At 30.3% G+C, this 20,142-nt stretch overlaps 1 protein-coding gene across 3 annotated transcripts in view; it reads left to right on the top strand.

Moving 5' to 3' along the window:
• The window catches only part of Grik2 (glutamate ionotropic receptor kainate type subunit 2), a 669,837-nt gene extending 651,663 nt beyond the window's left edge, over positions 1-18,174 (top strand). The window contains exons 15-17 of one of the 3 annotated variants that reach the window (XM_058575405.1): positions 2,813-3,063; positions 11,728-11,814; positions 15,771-15,904. In XM_058575405.1, the coding sequence (XP_058431388.1) occupies positions 2,813-3,063; positions 11,728-11,775 (299 nt within the window). In that variant the 3' untranslated portion in view covers positions 11,776-11,814; positions 15,771-15,904. Of the gene's footprint in view, positions 1-2,812; positions 3,064-11,727; positions 11,815-13,326; positions 13,462-15,770 lie in introns of all 3 variants that reach the window. The other 2 variants (XM_046430718.2, XM_058575396.1) reach the window with 2 other exon arrangements.
• The last annotated feature ends 1,968 nt before the right edge of the window (positions 18,175-20,142 follow it).

Raw genomic sequence — 20,142 nt, 5'->3', positions numbered from 1 at the left:
ATCATTTGCTAAGAAGTAGTTTGTTTTTGTAAATCTGTGTCTAGTTTTGTTCTTGAAATTACAGTGGAGAATGTTGTGTTTGACTATATCAGAACAAACATTCCAGTACAGTTCTGTGGGTATGGTGAATTGGAAAAACAAAACAAAACAAAACAAAAAAACTAATATTCTGTCAAAACTACTCAGGATGAGAAATAAGCTGGCCCAAAGTATTTAGCTGGATTAAGAGTGTTCTGTATTTGAAAGTCCCTTTTCAAGTAACAATCCCCTTAAATCTTACTTATGATTATATTTCCAGAAGAGAAACTACATCTTGTGTTAGCCAGGTATGGCCATTTTCAGAAATACTGTCAGAAAAATGTTTGTTTTAGATGCTATGCTTTAAATGAAAATCACAATTGATAAACTACCATTGTGCTTAAAAGGGAAATTTCCTCGCCTTTCAATTAATATTTATTTTATAGGGAAAAAACATTAATAAGAATGGTTATTCAGAGTAAGAGTGACCTTTGAGCTAGTGCTAAGCTAGATATGGTGGATTAATGAAAATGGATAGTCAAAAAAAGATGGGTTCTAGGGGCTGGGGTTGTGGCTCAGTGGTAGAGCACTTCCCTAGCACATGTGAGGCACTGGGTTCGATCCTCAGCACCACATAAAAAAAATAAATAAATAAATGAGCAAAATAAAGGTTAAAAAAAAAAAAAGATGAGTTCCATGGTGTTTTATTACATTTCAAACAGACCCAAATCATAGATTGTTACTCTTTCATTCTTTCTTTTATTTTTGGTACCAGGGATTGAACTCAGGAGCACTCAACAATTGAGCCACATCCCCAGCCCTATTTTGTATTTTACTTAGAGATAGGGTCTCATTGCTTAGTGCCTCTCCATTGCTGAGGCTGGCTTTGAACTCACAATCCTCCTGCTTTAGCCTCCAGAGCCGCTGGGATTATAGGCATGTGCCACATTCTTTACAATGTCCTTAATCAAATTTTATGCTCTGCAGAAGATGCAAACATTTGTCTAAAGTCTATGAGAATTCAGAGAGATGGATGAATGGATAGGTGGTTGTATAAACCAATCAATATCTTCTCCAAAGAGCATGTAATATAGAAAAACAGGTTCCATTTAGACAGGTAATTAATAATAACAATAGATTACTTAAATTAATTGTCCAGTACCTAACTGTTCCAAGTAGAAAGTAGAATGGAGTAATACACTAAAATTTGAAGAGTGTATGGGGGCGGTAGGCAGAATTCCCACTGAGCATTGGAATTTGAGTAGTATTTGAAAAAGAGCATAGGAAGGAAACTGGGAACAGGAATTCCTTTATTATACTTGGAATTTATTCCATAATAAAAATTTCAGAGACAGTTCCAATTACAAAGATGAATAATAGCCTTTTTAAAGAAAAACCATGAAAAAAGTTTTATAGAAACCATAGGCTTTTCTACTCTTTTGAGTAAAGTATTGTGTTAAAGAAATAGCTCACCAGTTGTGTTTGAAAGATCTTCACTACCTCAACATTTTCAACACACATACATGTTACAATTCTTCTTTGCTTTTACTTTACCTCATCTTGCAAAGAAAGATCTATGAATGTAGATATATTTACACATATAATCACAGGCAGCATTGAATAAAAGCTGAAATGTTTAGTATTTTTCTATAAGCAGAAAAACATGATGGGTGAATTTGTGCTAAAAAAAGTGGAATGTGAAGTATAGTGTTCTAGCAAAGAAAATTACACTTTAGAAGCAGGCTATTTCTGGATGGGAGAATGCATGCAATAAGTCCAATTTCTTGGGTCAGATTTTGAAAGATGCATGCAGTTCAATGTTTTTTTTTTTTTTTTTTCTGCTTCTAAGCATTCAATTAGTCAAATAATATTTACCAAGTAATTGCTAATGCAGATTAACATATACCTTTAAAAGCAGAATTCTAAATGAAAAAAAATTTTTACACTCAGAATTGAATCCAGATATGCTTACCACTGAGCTGCATCCCCAGTCCTTTTAAATTTTTTATTTTGAGACAGAATCTCACTAAATTGCTAAGAGTCTCACTTGCTGAGGGAGACCTCGTACTTCAGCCTCAGCCTCTGCTTCTGGAGTCACTGGGATTACAGACGTGCGCCACCTTGCCTCCACTGAAAAGAACATTTTTCTCCAAAGCACAAAATGACAAACAATCAAAAATACTTTACAATATCAAGTCAGAGAGTCTATGAATTATGAATTACATTTCCATAATGAATTACAAATAATCCAATTCTATATAACCTGTGACTTTTTAAATTCACATCAAGTAGCAAATAAAACTGTATGCCCATTATCTGCAAAATATTGAATGATTGAATACGGTTTGTTCATCACTACTACCTTTAACTATTTAATTTCATATTGAGAAAAATAATTTCCCTACCTTACTAAAAATAAAATTATTACTTAACAGTGCTCTGACTTCACTGTAGAACCATTCTTAGATGTGAACTAAACTCTTTGTACTCTACCTTTTCCTTTTGTGAATTCTTTCTTACTGTTTGATTTATTTTCCAATGCTATGTGCTGTCAGCTTATAAAGTGGAGAAATTTCTTAGCAAAATTCATGTATCCTGCAAAATCTAGAAAGGCTTTCTGTTTTATTTATCTTATTAAACTTCTATTGTCTTTTCCCGTTGATTTTCTCTACTGAAAATGAATATATGCACACTCAAGCATTTGGAAAAATGTCTGCTTTCCTCTCATCTTGCTAACCTTTAGTTATGGAATTCTGTGTTCCTTGAATGGTTAACATGTCCTCTCCTTTCTTAGGTTCTCCATACAGAGATAAAATCACCATAGCAATTCTTCAGCTGCAAGAAGAAGGCAAGCTGCATATGATGAAGGAGAAGTGGTGGAGGGGCAATGGTTGCCCAGAGGAAGAAAGCAAAGAGGCCAGTGCCCTAGGGGTTCAAAATATTGGTGGCATCTTCATTGTTCTGGCAGCCGGCTTGGTGCTCTCAGTTTTTGTGGCAGTGGGAGAGTTTTTATACAAATCCAAAAAAAACGCTCAATTGGAAAAGGTAAATGTCACATTTTTGCAATTTAAAACACTTATTTTTGTTATAATAAAACACAAATGAAAAACTTTTTGATCTTTGCAACCAAGGGTAGTGCTTAGAACTGTGGCTGTTAATTGTCTATGTCATTTATCATATAAAAATTGCATTTTGTGAAATATAAAATATTTCACAAAAAGACTCATGATCACCCTCACAAAATTTAATTTCATTGTAATATATTTAATTATAGTCAACTTCAGAACAAATAGCTATTCCCGTATTTTTAGAATCTGAATGAAGGGCAAATTTTGTTGCTCAAAGTTCATTGCAGTTAGATTAATAGAAGGTTACAGTTAATGAAAATTATAAATTGTATTATTAAAAAAAAGCACTCTGAAGATAAAAAGGTATAATACTAGTTAAGAGTTTTGAGACAGAGATGTGAAATTTTATTTGGACATAGTTAACAAAATAAATTTATAGTTAAAAAACCTTAGCTTGCATTGTAGACATTTTAACTAACTTTCCTGTATTAGTGAATATTTGGAAATATCATGGTTTCTTTTTTTCCACTTAATATATTAATATTATTATTAATATATTATTATTAACGAGTCTTTTTCCTGACTTGTGTCAGAGTCTTTATAAGAATATATGTGTAATCTCAAATATATTGAGACTATTTTTTTTCTTTTCATTTAAATATATTTAGTCATTTGTATAAATGCTTTTGTATTCTATTCTTGAGAAGTTTGTGACCTAATTTACAGTTTTTATTTCTAGTTCTATAATTGTAAATATGACAGAGAATATTTGAAAAATCACTCCAGGTGACTTTTTGTATGTATGGTTATAGCTCTGGACCTGAAATAACTAATATTTTTAAGTCTTCCAGCACTTTGTGTATAGAGCCTTTTGCAAATGAACATCTTTGTGTTTTTAATAAAATTCAACAACTTTTAGGTCTTCAGCTCAGCACCTATGTTAGAGTAAAGTTATGGTCTCTTTAATTTTTGAAAGGTTAATGAACATTTATTGGTAAATACAAAGAACGAAAAGTGGTATTTAAAAATAATGTCATACCGTAATACAAGGGAAATATATCCTGTTAAAATCTTTGAAATACTAATACCTTTAAAACTGATCTTGAAAACATAGTTGAAACTATCTTTCTTTTGCTTATTGTTATGACAAATGTCCCCTTTCTGAAATCAGGAATTTGGATACGGTTTTCACATATTTATTTGACTACAGTTCTTGAAACTTACAAATAATGTTTTTAATAAATGAATATTTTATAGGCTCATTCTTCCTGTGACTAAAGTAGCCAATTATGAACCTTGAAAATTTCGGAAAATCATGGAATTGTCCCTCAACAACATTAAGAATGACTATTTCTCCTGATTTGAAAAATCAAATATTTTTTGTACCTGTGTGACTAATAATGACTAAATACAGTTTTTTTTTTTATTATGAACCTTTCTCTGGTATAAAAATGAGTTTTAAAATTAAATCCAAAGACTAACCAAAAAAAAAAAAAAAAACATTAACTCATCACTTATTCTTGTCATTATAATTTGTGAATAAATGCGATATTTGGTTATTTAATGCTTAAAATATGAACAAAATTATAGAAGGAACTTGGGTTTTCTAATTGGAACTTCAAATCATTCATATGTAATTATTTTCTTTAAGTTATAACTTAATATTAAAATAAAATAGACAAATTAAATCTGGACATATGTGTTATTCTATTGTCCTTATCTCTAGGTGTCTTGTTCATTTGATATACCTAAGTTGTTTTCCAAAACAACACTAAAAAAGAAAAAAAAAGTTCTTTTGAAAACAAAAACAAAGAGAAAAGTGATTTAATTTTGAAAATAAACTCCCTTTATTGTTATTATATATAATTAATTCAGTTGAATTTTTCAGATGCCAAGCGGAATTTTTGATATTCTGTGGACATATATGACTTTCTAAAAATTAGGAAAAGGAAATTAATGTTTTGTTTTTTTTAAAAAAAAAAAACCTGAGACAGATGGGGCAGTATCATTATACTGGGAAGGATGTGAACAGTAGTTCTTATTCAGCACAGACTGGGTACCGCAGTCTCACAGCCCATGCTTGCACAGAGCCGCCACATAACTCCCCTAGGGAAATCCAGATTTTCTACCTCAGCACTGGTGATGATTCAGATCCTTCCCTGGCTTCTGTTGTAGTTTCATCTTTGACTTCTCCAGTGTGTATATTTCTTCTAATTGCACTTTTTTTTTAAATTTACAAGATCATATTTTGCATTTTCACTAGAACAAACCTTGTCCAGTTTTCTACCTTGCAAATTCCCACCAATCATTTTAGGTTAGGCATTAAATTGTCCAGACCTGTTCCCTAATCGATAGTTTTAATGGGTTTGGGTATAAGGCATGGCTTGTATCTACAAGATGGAGGTGGGTTTTTAATTTCTGTTGCAATGAAAACAATGTGGCCTGTACATTTCATGTTTTTGCTTGGCTGATTTCAGGTCCAATCATCATCCAACATTCATCCCCTGTTGAAATGTTGGGAAGCTATTTTTCTCATTTTAAATAATTTCTGGAATTATGTGTAGATATCTTTCTCTGTAAATCCTATGCACATCTTTATTATTTCTAACCATACTACCGAGTTTAGCTTTATTGTTTCTGCTTGAGGCACTTTTCTCCCTGGTAAACTGTTATTTCCTTTTGGACAAGAACTTTGTTCTTTTCTTTGTATCTCAAAGATCTTGGCATAGTTCTATCAATCATTTAAGTTCATGATGAAATTGATTCCAGTAAGATATTTTAAAAGTATATCATAGAGAAAATTTTAGTACATTAAGTGATTATTGATTTATTGGAGGTGACTCATTCTATTTATTGTGATGAATTGTGTTCAAGAGCTTAATTCTTCATTTTTTCTTGAAATCTGTTAGGCTTTATAATCCAGCCTAACAGATATTTAACACTTTACTTAATTTATTAAAATTAGCTATAACATATTCCTGGTTTTTATCATAAATATTCATGAATCCATATAGCAATTCACAATTTACTTAAATTTGCCATAATGGGTGTTTTAACCTAAAATTTTTAGAATTAAAAACAGGGTAAACAGTTGGGAAATTACTTATTTATTCAATAAATAGTTATTAAGAGACAAATCTGCAATGAATTTCTTTGCACATTGAATGTAAACAAGAATGTACTAGTCACAGTTATGGCTCAAATTGCATTCTCATCACATTTCTCCTTACTAAATTTCTTTCCTTTTGTTTTGATCTATAGCATTTCAGTATTAAAAAAAAATCAACTTCCCTTTCTCTATCTGAATAGTGTATCATATATAATGTATAGACAGCATAGTTGAATATGAACTTTATGAATCAAATTTATGAATATGTAATATATTTACATATCAGTCTTACATTTAATTGTAATGATGATGATGAATTAGATTAATAACTTTTATTGTTTAAAGATGGAAATAAAATATCTTATATGACTTTTATTTTGTAAAATATTATTGAAAACAATTCTTGATAACCATACCTTTTCTCATAATTCCAAGCTGATAATTAAGGCTAGTATATAAAAGTATCATTTTAGTTCAATCCCTAGCACCACAAAAAGAAAAACACCACATTATATTAAAATGAATCAATGTAAAAATGAAAACAGAGACTAAAATGGAAATATATAGAGTATAAAAATAAACAAACATGAATTGCATTGCTTTCAGATAACCATAGATGGTATACAATAATTTGTATAATATCGACTTTAATTTTGATGCAAATATTAAAGCATCAATGATACATTGATTTTTATTTATTCACATTTTTAAAATAAATAAATATTTTTCTGATTTTTTCCAATTGGACTATTTGGAGGAATGCTCAAGTTTTTCTTGTCTGAATATATTTTTAAAAGTAACCAATCAACATGTACATTTTATATAATTTTATTTTGGTATTAACTTTTCCTTGATTGTAAATGTGTTGCTCTGTAAGATTGTAACAATTGAATTGGAGTAAACAATCCAAGAACTAGTCCTATACCTCACACAATGATCAGTACATTTTAGTTGTATAGATTTGTTGAATAGGTCTCATTATGTCCTTATGATACTTATAGTTGAAACAAGCTGCTTAACAAAACAGTTTTCTATGGTACTTATGGTAATATACTAGCTTTGTAAGTATATTGTAATATTTTTTTATCTTTATAAAATTATTTGTAACTTAATTATGGTTCATTAATTTATGTTTAAAATTTCTCATTCTTACATAATTAATGTCCTGTTTTAAAAAATATCCACAACTATGTCTTATGTTGACTTTCAGCTAGAATATTAACATATATGTAGATACATTTTAGCCTGATATACATACAAACATACTGTATTCCCTACTTAACAAAATGAATTTAATTGTTTTTATTGAATGTCTTGGCCATGAGTTATTGAGTACTCTGACACAAAAACATCTTCAAAAAGTGCCCCAAATATTTAATATTTTATCATATTTATTTACAATAAATACAGTGAATAATCTGAGAAATAAAATAAATAAATAGTTGCTTTGATAGTGAGCTGGTAAGACAGATATCTTGAGCACGTACATTTGTTCTACTATCTTTCTAAGATGGTTGAAGTGTACAGTATTATATCTATGAGTGATAGTTGTTTCTTAGGACATAGTTGGTTTCAGTCAATACAGTTGTTGTTATTGTAGATCTCTGGAGAACCTTATCCAAGATAATCTCCAAAAAATGATATTTTTCTGGTATTGACAGTCCAAAACAAGTTTTTGTAGGGCACCCAGAATGTTTTTGTTTGTAGTTGAATAACATATGTAGAAGATTACTTACTATAAATCAGAGGAATAGAAACACAAATAAATGAAACTTTTAAGTGTATGGAGTGATAGGAGAAAATCAGAGTGGTTTAGTTAAAACTTGCAAGACGATGGATCCTTAGTGAAAAATTGTCCATTAGGAAAATGCATTTCAAAGTTCCCTGAATTTGTATTTTATAGAAGCCAAAGAATTAAAACAAGTTCCTATATACAAATTGCTTTCTGTATGTTGAAGAATTAGTGTTTACAGAAACAGTTCTTTTTAAAGAACCCATTTATTGAATAAGTTACAGTAATTCAAACTGTGTTATAAATGATCAATAAAGATTTTGTTTGATTGTTTATGTTTTTCTCAGTGATGTCTATTTACACAATGCAAAATATCTGCACTTTTCATTAATTAAATTTGATGCAAGAAATTTTAAATGCATTTAAATTTTCAGAAATTAAAAGCTTTAAGTTGATTTTTAATATAAGAATATTTAACTATATAATGTGTTGTTCTTTAAAAGTTATATATTGTAAATAAACTTGGACCAATATTCCCATTAGTATTGTTTTTATGTCACTTTGTCTGAGGCAGAGTGTCTTTCAATTTCCTTTAATGATCTGTATAAAGACCAACTAGATGGTTTTTTAAAATGTCTTTATATGTAAATATGAGATACTTGGAAATAATATTTCTGTATGTATTTAACTCACTAATCCACTTTCAGCTAAAGGATTTTCAAGTCAACTATTTATGATGATGCAGTCTTTATATAGCCCTGCAAGTGATGTTCTAAAACTGAGATTGTAGCTTGACAAATGACAATATTGCTATCATATTTTTTTATAAATTACTTTAGGTTTTTTGTTTATTTTTTCCTTTTTAGTTATAGATTGACACACAATATTTTTATTTATTTTTATGTGGTTCTGAGGATCAAACTCAGTGCCTCACACATGAGAGTCAAGCACTTTACCACTGAGCGACAGCCCCAGCCCGACTTTAGGCTTTTTGACATGCATGTCGATGTCACTTGAGTACAAAACTATCCAAAGAGCCATGAAAATGTCATTACCTATATTGTGCAGAGGAGGATAGTGTCTCAAAGGTCAAATATGTTACTCAAGGTCAATGATGCTTAGTCTAACACTTTAAATTATCACATACTATACACAATGAAGGTGATTATTTAACTATTTCTTATTGTTTATTTTCCCTTGAAGTTGCACTGAGACAATCTATAGATTAGGAGTTTCAATAAAATAAACAGATTGCAGCCTTAGATCATAGGCACTGTCTAATTATTTCATTTTCCAAACTATAAATAAATAGTTTTAGAATTAGAAATACATGAAAGCACAATTCAACCTTGTTTTAATCAAGTTTAAAATTGGTTTAGCCTTTCTTTACTTTCTAAAAATTAAATAAATCGGATTATGAACCTATAATGGAAGTGCATTAGGAATTAAGATGTGAAATCCTATCATTTTCGACAGCAAAGGTGGAACTTGATTTCATTTTTAAGTAAAATAAGCAGACCACAGAAAGGCAAGTACCATATGATCTCACTTGTATGTGGAATATAAAAAGCTTGTTTTCTTAGAACCTGAGCATGGAATGGTGGTTATCAGAGCCTGCAAAGAGTCAGAGGGAAAATGGGGAGAGGAGAGGTTGATCATTGCGTATTAAATTAAAAACATGAGTAAAATATTCTGGTATGCTATTTTATAATAGGATAATTAGGAAAAACAATGGCAGTGCTGTACATCTCAAAAAGCTAGAAGAAAGGATTTTGAACGTTTTCATTATAAAAAAATGAGAAATGTTTGAGGAGATGTGTTTAACTGTCTTAAACATCCCATGATATATGTGTATCAATTAATCACATTACCCATTAATATATACAATTTTTATGTTTTTATGTATTAGTTTAAAAAATAAATTAATTTATTTCACTGGTGTATTAACTAAAGCTGTTTTGGATCTAGCCAGACCTTATTTATTGATTTTTCTAGCTAAAATAGGGAAGTGTGAAAATGTCTAATGAAGATTTATTTTTCCTAGTCTCACTGTATTTGCAAATATGATATGAAGATATTGGGTAACTTTTCTTAAGTCAAGGCTTCTTATAATATTTTAATCTTTGGCTATGTTTATCATTGTAAAATAATCCAGGCTAAAACATAACATGCTTTGTCATTTGATTTACTCAGAAAGATATGCATTTCATTTTTCTGTATTTTTTCTGTTTGCTATATAATTTAGTATGCAAATAATTTAACATTTAATAGGAAAAGAATCCAAGCAAAAATATCAACTAAGAATGAAATCATCATTAATGAGGCTGCCTCATATAATAAAGCATTCATATAATGAATGTTAAGAGATTAAGGTTCTTGTCTTAACTTTGATGTTAGCTGTGTGCTTATAGGTACAACTTAAATATTTAAGTTTTAGTTTCTCTTATTATAAAATTACATTGATTAAGCAATAGGGTCTCTACAAACCTTACACATAAAGTCCCTTCTGACTCTGTAAGTCTTGTGTAAATAGCATAACTTTTTCAAAATCATAGCTACAATAAAACTGAATATCAAGATCAAAGTTGCTATATATTTTTGAACATGAGTGTTTTGACAATTCATTTATCATCTCTCTTTGCTTCATATAGCCTTAGGTCAATTCAGACTTCTGATATACAGCATTAGCTGTTTGATAACTTTAAAAGATTACCAGTTAAAAATAGTATAAATCAAAAGGAAAAATTTAATGGGTCACATTAAATGATATTTGTTTTCTGATTTAATACACTGATATTCATATAAATACTATATGAAATATTCTATACATTTTATTGCCTTTTAGTTATTTATTTAGTTATTATTTAATATGATATAATTTTCTGTAATGGATGACAGTAACTATTTTGATTCGCATCCACTGCATACAATTCATGTTTCTACAGCAAATGGCTTATAGGGACAGAAATTAAGTGGAAAGTGTCAAGAATGTATTGATTATCCATAACTGGTTAAAAAATTTTAAATGAAAACAACAAAATGGAACAGTTTGGTTGTCATATGCTGGTATATGTTATTAGATTAATTACAAAACCTGATACAGCAGATCAAAGATATTTTCACAGGGATTCAAAAAATAACTATATGAAAAAATGGTTGTGAATCATTCTGAATGATTTAGTTAATTCTCTCAAGAAATAGGATAGCAAGACACATAAAATAGTTTCATTCTTAAAAACAAACACTAATAAAGACTTGATAGTAAATATACTTTATGATTATTTGTTTAGGTGATAAGCAAATACATTAATTTAACATGAGAATGATGAGCTTAAGAGTTAAAAATATCAAACTTGTAATTTTTCTGCGGTCTGGTTTTAACTTAATAATAAATTTTATGACAGTGTTCAATGTGGAGTGTGGTTATATCTAGAATTCTAATGTTTAAAATATCTGTTTTCCAAAAGCTATCACATCATGTTTTCATATATCTATAAATTGGAAAGTTAAGTTATTCTGAAATACCAACAATGGTGTTTTGTGAAACCACTTAAGTGCACATGTATCAGTGGACTATTTATGTGTGTTTTTATTATACTCAAAATACAAGTTAGGGCTTTAAAATCAATGTAAATTAACCAGTTTTATACTTTTAAAAATTTCTAGGCATTTATTATTGAAGAATGAGAAATGTAAATATAGTTTGCTTCATTCGATCTAGTAAATTTTGTAAAGAATTTTACTTATTTTAATGCAATTATACATGCTAACAGCTCAAAGATTTAAATTTTCATTTTCAGGAATCTTCTATTTGGTTAGTGCCACCATACCATCCAGACACTGTTTAGTAAACTTTTGAAACTTACTAAAAGAGGTTTTTAATAATGGTTAGTATCCTTGTGCCTTTCTTTTTTCTTTTTGTAGTCTGTTACATTAATGTGGAGAAACATTTTCATTGCTGTTTTCACTCTAAGGGACTTCCCTTATGTAAGGACACAATGCATGGGTTTCCACCCCTGAGAAGAAGTGATTTATAGGCAAAGTAGTTTTCCCTCTGGTACTTCCTTCTCTACACTTATTTCTTCCTCCCTGTCTCCTTCACTCCTTCCTTGCTTCATTTATTTCTCTTATTCTTTCCTCCTACTAATTCTTTATGATAACTTGGGAAACTCATGTAAAGTGCACATGATTTTTGTAAAGCCTATTTCATAGTTCAATTAAAAATTCTAAACACTCTTGGGAAGTAGAAAAATCTGTTTCTATTGAATGATAACAAGTTAAAGCTTTATGTAAACGTTATAGTAACTTTCTGACAGCATACAATAAGGATATTTCACAAAACTATGTGATTTCAATTTTAGATATATACACAGATCAAGATATGGAATTTATATTACAGAACTGTAACAAAAACCAAACCAAAACTAAACAAAATAAGATGTATACCCTAGTTAAAAACAACTAAGTCATACTTTATGATATCATTAAATGCCTTTGATTTGTTCTGTTGATTCCAAAATCTTTCTGAAATTGAAAGGATGTCAAAGTTTCATGATGGATTTGAAATAATCTCTCAATGAGATAAGAACCTATCTTTTCACAGTAATTTTATTTGTAACCTAAAGGAAAACTATTTTTTCAGGTAATCTTATACTGATAGATCAAAAAGGAACTGGCAAAATTCAGCTTATTTAGAGAGAAGATTAATAAAGTTGATATTTTGACATTATACAATCAAGACCATTGGTTGATTAAAGGTTGCTTCACTAAAATTTTCACTTTCTAATGGCTTTGTAAAACAAATGAAGTCTAAAATGATAAAGGTGGGTTACAGGTTTATAAGTTTTAGATTGTTTCTAAATTGGTAACTATAATTACTTAAGATAATTTAAAAGTATAAAAGATAAACTATTCTGATCTTAGATTGGAACAGGTTTTGCCTACATTTTATATTAGTCTTAAAATCTGATATTACATGAAATTACTTAAAATAGTTTTATGTCTTAATTTATATTCTAAGATAAGCATAGGGTACCAATTATTGAATTTACTAGAAATAAAATTGAGTCATTTGTAGTTGCATGTATATGACACTTATAAGATTAGTTCCTAAGAAAATTGGTTGCTTAGTCTACTTCTTTAGTACAGACAAAAAAAATAATAATAATATTTCCGCCTTTTCTGCTTTGAAACCAATGTAATCAAAGTGCCTGAAAATTGAGACTGCCAAAAGAAGGTGATACAAATTAGTCAGTGTTGGGGGAATTTGGTGCATTTGAACAAAAATCTTAATTCAAACAATTCTGTATTTCACGTCCTACAACATTTTAAGGGTAATAGGATCAAGGTCTGAGCCTGTCACATTATCTAATCCATTCTTCTGTTAAATGTTTCAACAGAGAGCCAAGACTAAGTTACCTCAAGACTATGTATTTCTCCCCCTTTTGGAGTCAGATTTTTCCATTTCTGCAGTGTTGTCATCATCATCATCTTCATCATCATTATCATCATGTTCTTAATAAATACATCTAATAGTAGGTATTAAGCAATGAGAAACACTGTGTCCATACATTGGCTGGCAGGTGCCATAGAAGTCCTTTAATAGATGTATAATTCATGAATTTCAGAACTGTTTATTTTAACAAATAATAAATAATGAATGTTAGTGACTATAATTAATGGGAAATTATGGATAACATTTAATCATCACCCATTTTCAGTGATAATAAATTAACATTTTTACTAATTTTATGTTATTCAACAAATGCCAAAGTTTTACATTTGGTTTCGTTAAGCTTCTAAATGTGAAAAAGTTTTAAGCAAATAAATCAGAAAAACTGTTAAATAAGAGTTAAAATATTAGGGCATGTGTACTTATTGTTGTTAATAATTAATTAGATTGCTATTGTTAATTCGATCAGCACTTAAAGAACACATGTGTGTACAAGCAGTGCCATAAGAAATTGTTCTCTGCTCTTTACAGTTCAGCGTGAATGATGCATAGGAGACCTAGAGGCCTGATAGAAAAGCATAAAAATGAGTACAAAATACTGGAGAATAGAACTAAATTGAGTGAAAATAATCAGCCTGTGGAAAGGGCTTCCTAGATAAACTAATATCTGAGTCATGTCCTGAGCTAAGGGATAAAGTGGTAGTTATATAAAAATGAAAAACCTCAACAGGATAACAGAGCAAGAAGAAGCAAAGGAGAAAAGTTGTGGTGGTACAAATAGAGAAGGCTGTGTAGACAGAGAAAGGGAGAAGTTGGGGCAAGGGAAGATGGGAAAATGGGGAGAGGGCTGAATCAGAGAAGTCACAATGGGAGATATGATTTGACCTGTTTCTTACAGGAGAAAATGTTGTTAATAATTTATGGTTAAATATGTAGATTATCCTGGCAACTGTGAGCCCTTACAGATGGAATATAGTAAACACATACTTAGGAAGGCCAGTAAGTAAGTTATTTAAGGACCTTATCAGAGAAAAATGAGGATATAGACACAGATGAATAAAAAGGTGTCAAAAATCTCATAACTTGGATACACTGCAGAAGATGGTGTGAATGACAGGAAGTCACTTACCTCTGATTTACTGTCTCTGTCATGTACAGGCCTAACTAATGTATTGTTTAAAGTGTCACAAAAGACCATGCATGCAAATTAATTTTTAAGAACATCAGACATATGTGTGCTAAAATTTTTATTCTATATCTCTTAGAAGTAGTCTAAATTAAGAAACAGCAAGGTAGAAATACCTAATGCAACAAACAGGTCTTCACATGCATTTTTGATTAGGTTTATTTCATCATGTTTTCATATCACTTTTTTACAGTTCTGTAACTGTTTTTGTACTTGTCAATGTTTGGTTGTTGTCTAGATTTTTTGGTTCTTGTACAAAAAGAGCCTAATTTGAGTTTCAACTATGATATGCTGCAGTTGGTTTATCTGATTTGAGTGTAACTAACACATAAATATCTCAATCAAGTGGAGAAAGAAACTAACCAAATTTTGTTTCATGTATACAACTCTATAATGGAATTCTGAGGAGCTGTGATAATGATCCCCAGATATACAGAATATCTAGAAAATCTTTTACAAATAAGATGGGAATTAAGAAAAAAAAATTGGGTCATTTTTATTTCTCATGGGATGAATTATTTTCAGCTCTCAGTTGTCAAGTTGTTCATGACAAAACAAAGATAATATTTATTCATAGATGTTTAACACGTTACAATTTGTCATTTCATAATTAAATCACATTTGTTTCTAATCACCATTGATATTTTATAGGTAAAGTCACAAAAATGTAATTAAATACTAGAAATTATTTTCATAGCTTTGTCTGTGTGAGTGCTATTTCTGTTGTTTTGAGATGCATAATGAAGAGTCAATGTTTACAGAAAATTTGCATATTTCATCTTGTGATCTGAAAAGTAGTACATTTCTTCTATATTGTTTACTTTTTAACTGTCAAGAATGGATTTCTGGTGCAGATTTATGTATGTTTGAATTTAAATTTTAAGGTAGATTTTTATTTTATACTGATCAATTTTACATATGTCATCAGAAAATCTTTTTCAATAGATATGAATTATATACATTACTAGCTGAGAGTTCATTTCTGTATCAGGTGGATATAAACTAGCCCACTTTGATGGCATATTTTAATTATAATATGTTGTATCTTAACACTGTAAAAATTTGTTATAACTTTTATAATGAAAAATTTCAAACCTTTGAGTCTGCTAAATTGGCAAGTCTATTGAGATAGATTTTAATATTGTTTCTGGAAATTTACAATTTGTCTGTTTTGTAATATTCAAATATTCTGTGTTTTTCTGTAGAGATCCTTCTGTAGTGCTATGGTAGAAGAACTGAGGATGTCCCTGAAGTGCCAGCGTCGTCTAAAACACAAGCCACAGGCCCCAGTTATTGTGAAAACAGAAGAAGTTATCAACATGCACACATTTAACGACAGAAGGTTGCCAGGTAAAGAAACCATGGCATAAAGCTGGGAGGCCAAACACCCAAGCACAAACTGTCGTCTTTTTTTCCAAGCAATTTAGCGAGAATGTTTCCTGTGGAAATATGCAACCTGTGCAAAATAAAATGAGTTACCTCATGCCGCTGTGTCTATGAACTAGAGACTCTGTGATCTAAGCAGTTACAATGATCAGACTTGATTTACAAGCATCATGGATCAACCAAGTTACACGGGGTTACACTGTTTATCATGGGTTCCTCCCTTCTTCTGAGTGAATGTTACATGCGCATTTTGTGGCTGGTTTCAAATGCAGTCCAGTGAGCAATTACAGGTTCTTTTGAAGCCCATCTGTTGCCAGGAGATGGAATGTCAATGCCCAACAGGGTAACCAGTAGAAAAAAGTCTTTAAGAATAAAAATATTTGGAATCAGCAAAAACTGTAGTGTAACAAGAAACAGTACAGTCTTCTGAGCAGCCAGATAATAGAAGTGATTATGTTACTAGCCCCCACTACTCAGTATTATTGTCTGAATAAACAACATGTGTTTATAGGATGTGAAAAAAATGTAATGCAAAACACATCTGAATTCCATGGAAAGTGGAATATAAAGCAGATCTTCATCAATTGTTTTTCTTTCTTTCTTTTTCTTTTTCTGATAGTCTGTGTTGCTGATTGAGATAGAAATATCAATTATGAAGGCAATAATGTTTTTTTTTTTCTTAAGTTCACCAAGACAAGAGATTTAACATGCAACTCTACCAGATCCCTACTTATTCTCCTGATACCCTTTCCCTAACCCCACACCAGAAATAAAAATGCAACAGTTGGTTCATTGTTTCTGAGTCGAAAGGATGATGTTTTGCAATCTTTGTCTGAACTTGTAAAGGAGGGCTCAATATTGATTGGTTATGTGAAGGCAGAAGCTTTCATGCTAACATTAAGATATGTCAATCCAAACCCTTGTTCCTGTTAGAAATGAACCTGATGGGTCTGGGCAGATCTTGATGATAAGAGAAAGGGGACTTGTCATCTACAGAAAAGTATGTGCAAAGAACTTTGAAGTGGACTGCATTTAACAATACAGTCACAATGTTAAATGAACAAAATTCTTGAGCAGTTTTTTTTCAAAAAAATGTTCAGGTTTATTTGTGGAAATGCAAGATTTCTATGAAAATAGTTTTTGTATGGAAATTTTTGTAATACTTTTTATCAACAAAATAAGAACATGTGTTCCTGTCAGGGGTGTGATGTCAAGCATGAATGGTAGTGCGTGTGCACCACCAACGTTTGGTGAAAACTATTTTTATCAAGAAAAAGGAATCATAGAAGAGAAATATTTTCAAGTTAGATAATATAAAAGCTAGGTGCACTACCACCACTGCTTACCATGCCACACCCCTGGTTTCCATGAGACTGACAACATGCTGTAATGAACAATTGTGTGTAAAATGGTAAAAGACACAGACCTCTTGACAACATTGTGATAACAGTTGAGTGCACACAGTTTGCTGTTTGAATCCAACGCACAAAATTAAAAAAAAAAAAACATTAAAATTATGTCCATTTTACTTTCAGCTTTGACTTTCATTTTTCTCTTGCATGTATAAGTATGTGCACCATATACTCTTTGTGTTAAGAGAAGTACGCATTCTGAATCCTTCTAGGTCATCAAACATGGCCACTTCCCAACACCTGAAGACAAGAAGAAAGCTTGGAGAAGGAGCTACTCAGACTTAGGAAAACCTGGACTGTGATGTAATGTAGTCTTTAGGCTTAGGGTAGTTAAAAGGAGAAAAAATAGTGATTCTGGAGATAACAGTCATAATCTGACCCTTTCTGTGTGTGGATACTGACTATGTTCATTGGGTTGTACAAGATTGTACAGTGATCACTGGTATTTGAAGTTTAGCTCATATCCAATTTAAGAGTTTCTTGTGTATTAATAGTCCAGTGGAATTCAACAAAGGGAAAGGAATATTTAGATTCAATATTAATAATTGTGATGAAGTTTAGATTTTAATACACTAGTAGAATCGTTTTAATCATTAATCATAATTTATTTTCTATTATTTTTGATAACACAATCCATAAAATTTTATTTATATTGCTGATTAATTAATTGACTTAATTTTAAATGAACCTTACATTTAGAGCCCCTGACAGAAAATAAATGAACAAAATCTCTGTGAAGCATTTATTCAGTCTAAATTGTCACATAATCAAATTGCCTAATATCTAAATTAAGTTAAAAATTAAAAACCCAAGTGCTTTAAAAATTTTTGGTGTTATGATTATTTTAAGTTAAAGTTTATATTTCAGTGATAATTTTGTTCTAAGATATAATTTCAGACAATTTCAAAAATCATTTCTAAAACCTCTTATTGGTTAGTTACTTGGTAAAAAACCTCAAATAACATATTTAACAAAAATTGTTTGAGTTTTGGATAATGTTAACCTTTTCATCAATCACATTCTAATTTGAATTTAAAGCATTTTAAAATTTCAATTTCTTATTATATTAAACAATCTTAGTGAGTAGACAGGAGGTACACATCTTTAGTTTTTAAGTAGTCAGAAAATGATGATTTGTATTTTCAAGAAAATTTGATATTTTACTCTCTATTAAGTTAGTAAATTTCAAAAATTATTAATAACTTGCTGCATTTTAACTCTATAGGTAATACAGATTATAGAGAATGGATAATTTTTTTATTCAATTTCCTAAAAGGTGTCTATAATATGGTCAAAATAGATATTTTCCTACATTAGGTACTGATACATACATGAGATAATCTTAATTGTAATGAAATATTAGTTTCAAAATAAATTTCGAACAATAAAAAAAAAGTCTCCTCTCTGAGAAGGCAGTGTGTTGGAGTAAACATTATTTTCAAGAATGGTATGCAAATTGCAAAGTGAGGAAGAGAGTATTTGTTCTAGTCAACAGCATAACCTGTGACTTGAGGTAATGAATGGAGACACATATACCACAACTATATAATCCTAACCAGGGTGCAAATGACAAAGATTTATATTCATAAACAACACATCTAATTAACTGGAACTACTATGAGAACACCAATTATATAAATGCACAGGTGGATATATCCATACTTTCTATAAATAACTCTAACTACTAAGGGAACACTAAGGAGATTCTATTTAATAGATGCATAAAATGGATATGGATATTTTATTGATTGCAGTGTTTTAAACATTGGAAAATTCAGTCATGTATATTTGCATCTATACATATTTATTTTAAATACAAATTACACATTGCTATTGTTGAATGAGTGCATGTGCTGAGTACTAATGATTTCAAAGTATTTTAACCCCAAGATACCTTTTAATATCTGTTGGTTATGAAATATACTATATATTCAGAAGAGTATATACAATGTATATGTGCAGCAGATCAAGGCACCTGACTGGAGTGTGGAACAAAACTTGTACTTTGGAGGGGGTGGGCTGTTGTATATATTCTGAGTCTAGGCTTATGGAGGCTCTTGTCCAACTCTCAGATGTAAATTTAATCAGTGTAAATTTTCACAAGAGACAAAAGAGTATCCATCTGTTTTAAAGAACAGAGTGTGAAAAGTCCAAGAATTTCATTAGTGTGCAAAATACTCAAGTGAAGTATGAAGAGCAATGGGCCAAGCTTACCTGGAGAATTTGTCTTCAGGTTTAAGACAGAATGACACTGACATTGAGGATTTTGGTTAATGACAGCTCTGTGTCTAGAATTTGAGTCACTGTGTTCCAATATGAGCTAAAGGGTCACTCTCTGTACCTGCAGAGGAATTATTATCTCAAGATCCCTCTCTTCTTTTGCTTTCTGGAGGTTCAATTTTCCCCTGGGCTGTGAAGAATCTTGTTTTCTCTAACATGTATCCTCTCTAATTTTGATTCATTATGTACTTTTGGTTACTTCTAGAGAAGAGTGCTTGAGAAGTTAATTTTTTTGTAGATACTTCATGTTTCATGCTGCTTTTTAAAAAATCTTCATCAATAGTTGTTTTCCTACCTATAGAATTCTAAGCTGAGATTGTTTTCCCAGATAAATCTAAAGAAATTCTACTATTTCACCCTCCATTTTAATTTTCTTTTTCTTATTTTTTAATTCTCCATTCTGTGGAAAACCTGAAATCATTTAGTTCCATGGGTCTTTGTATATGATCTTTTGATTTTTACAAACTCTCTCTTAAATTGTTTGATATTATCTCTCTTT

The sequence above is a fragment of the Marmota monax genome, unplaced genomic scaffold, assembly GCF_021218885.2.
Source record: "Marmota monax isolate L192 unplaced genomic scaffold, Marmota_monax_Labrador192_F-V1.1 WCK01_AAM20220418_F8-fsc00013, whole genome shotgun sequence".
In the NCBI taxonomy this organism is placed as follows: Eukaryota; Metazoa; Chordata; class Mammalia; order Rodentia; family Sciuridae; genus Marmota; species Marmota monax.
Note: the sequence above shows the minus strand (reverse complement) of the source record. Positions and strands in the feature narration are given on the sequence as shown.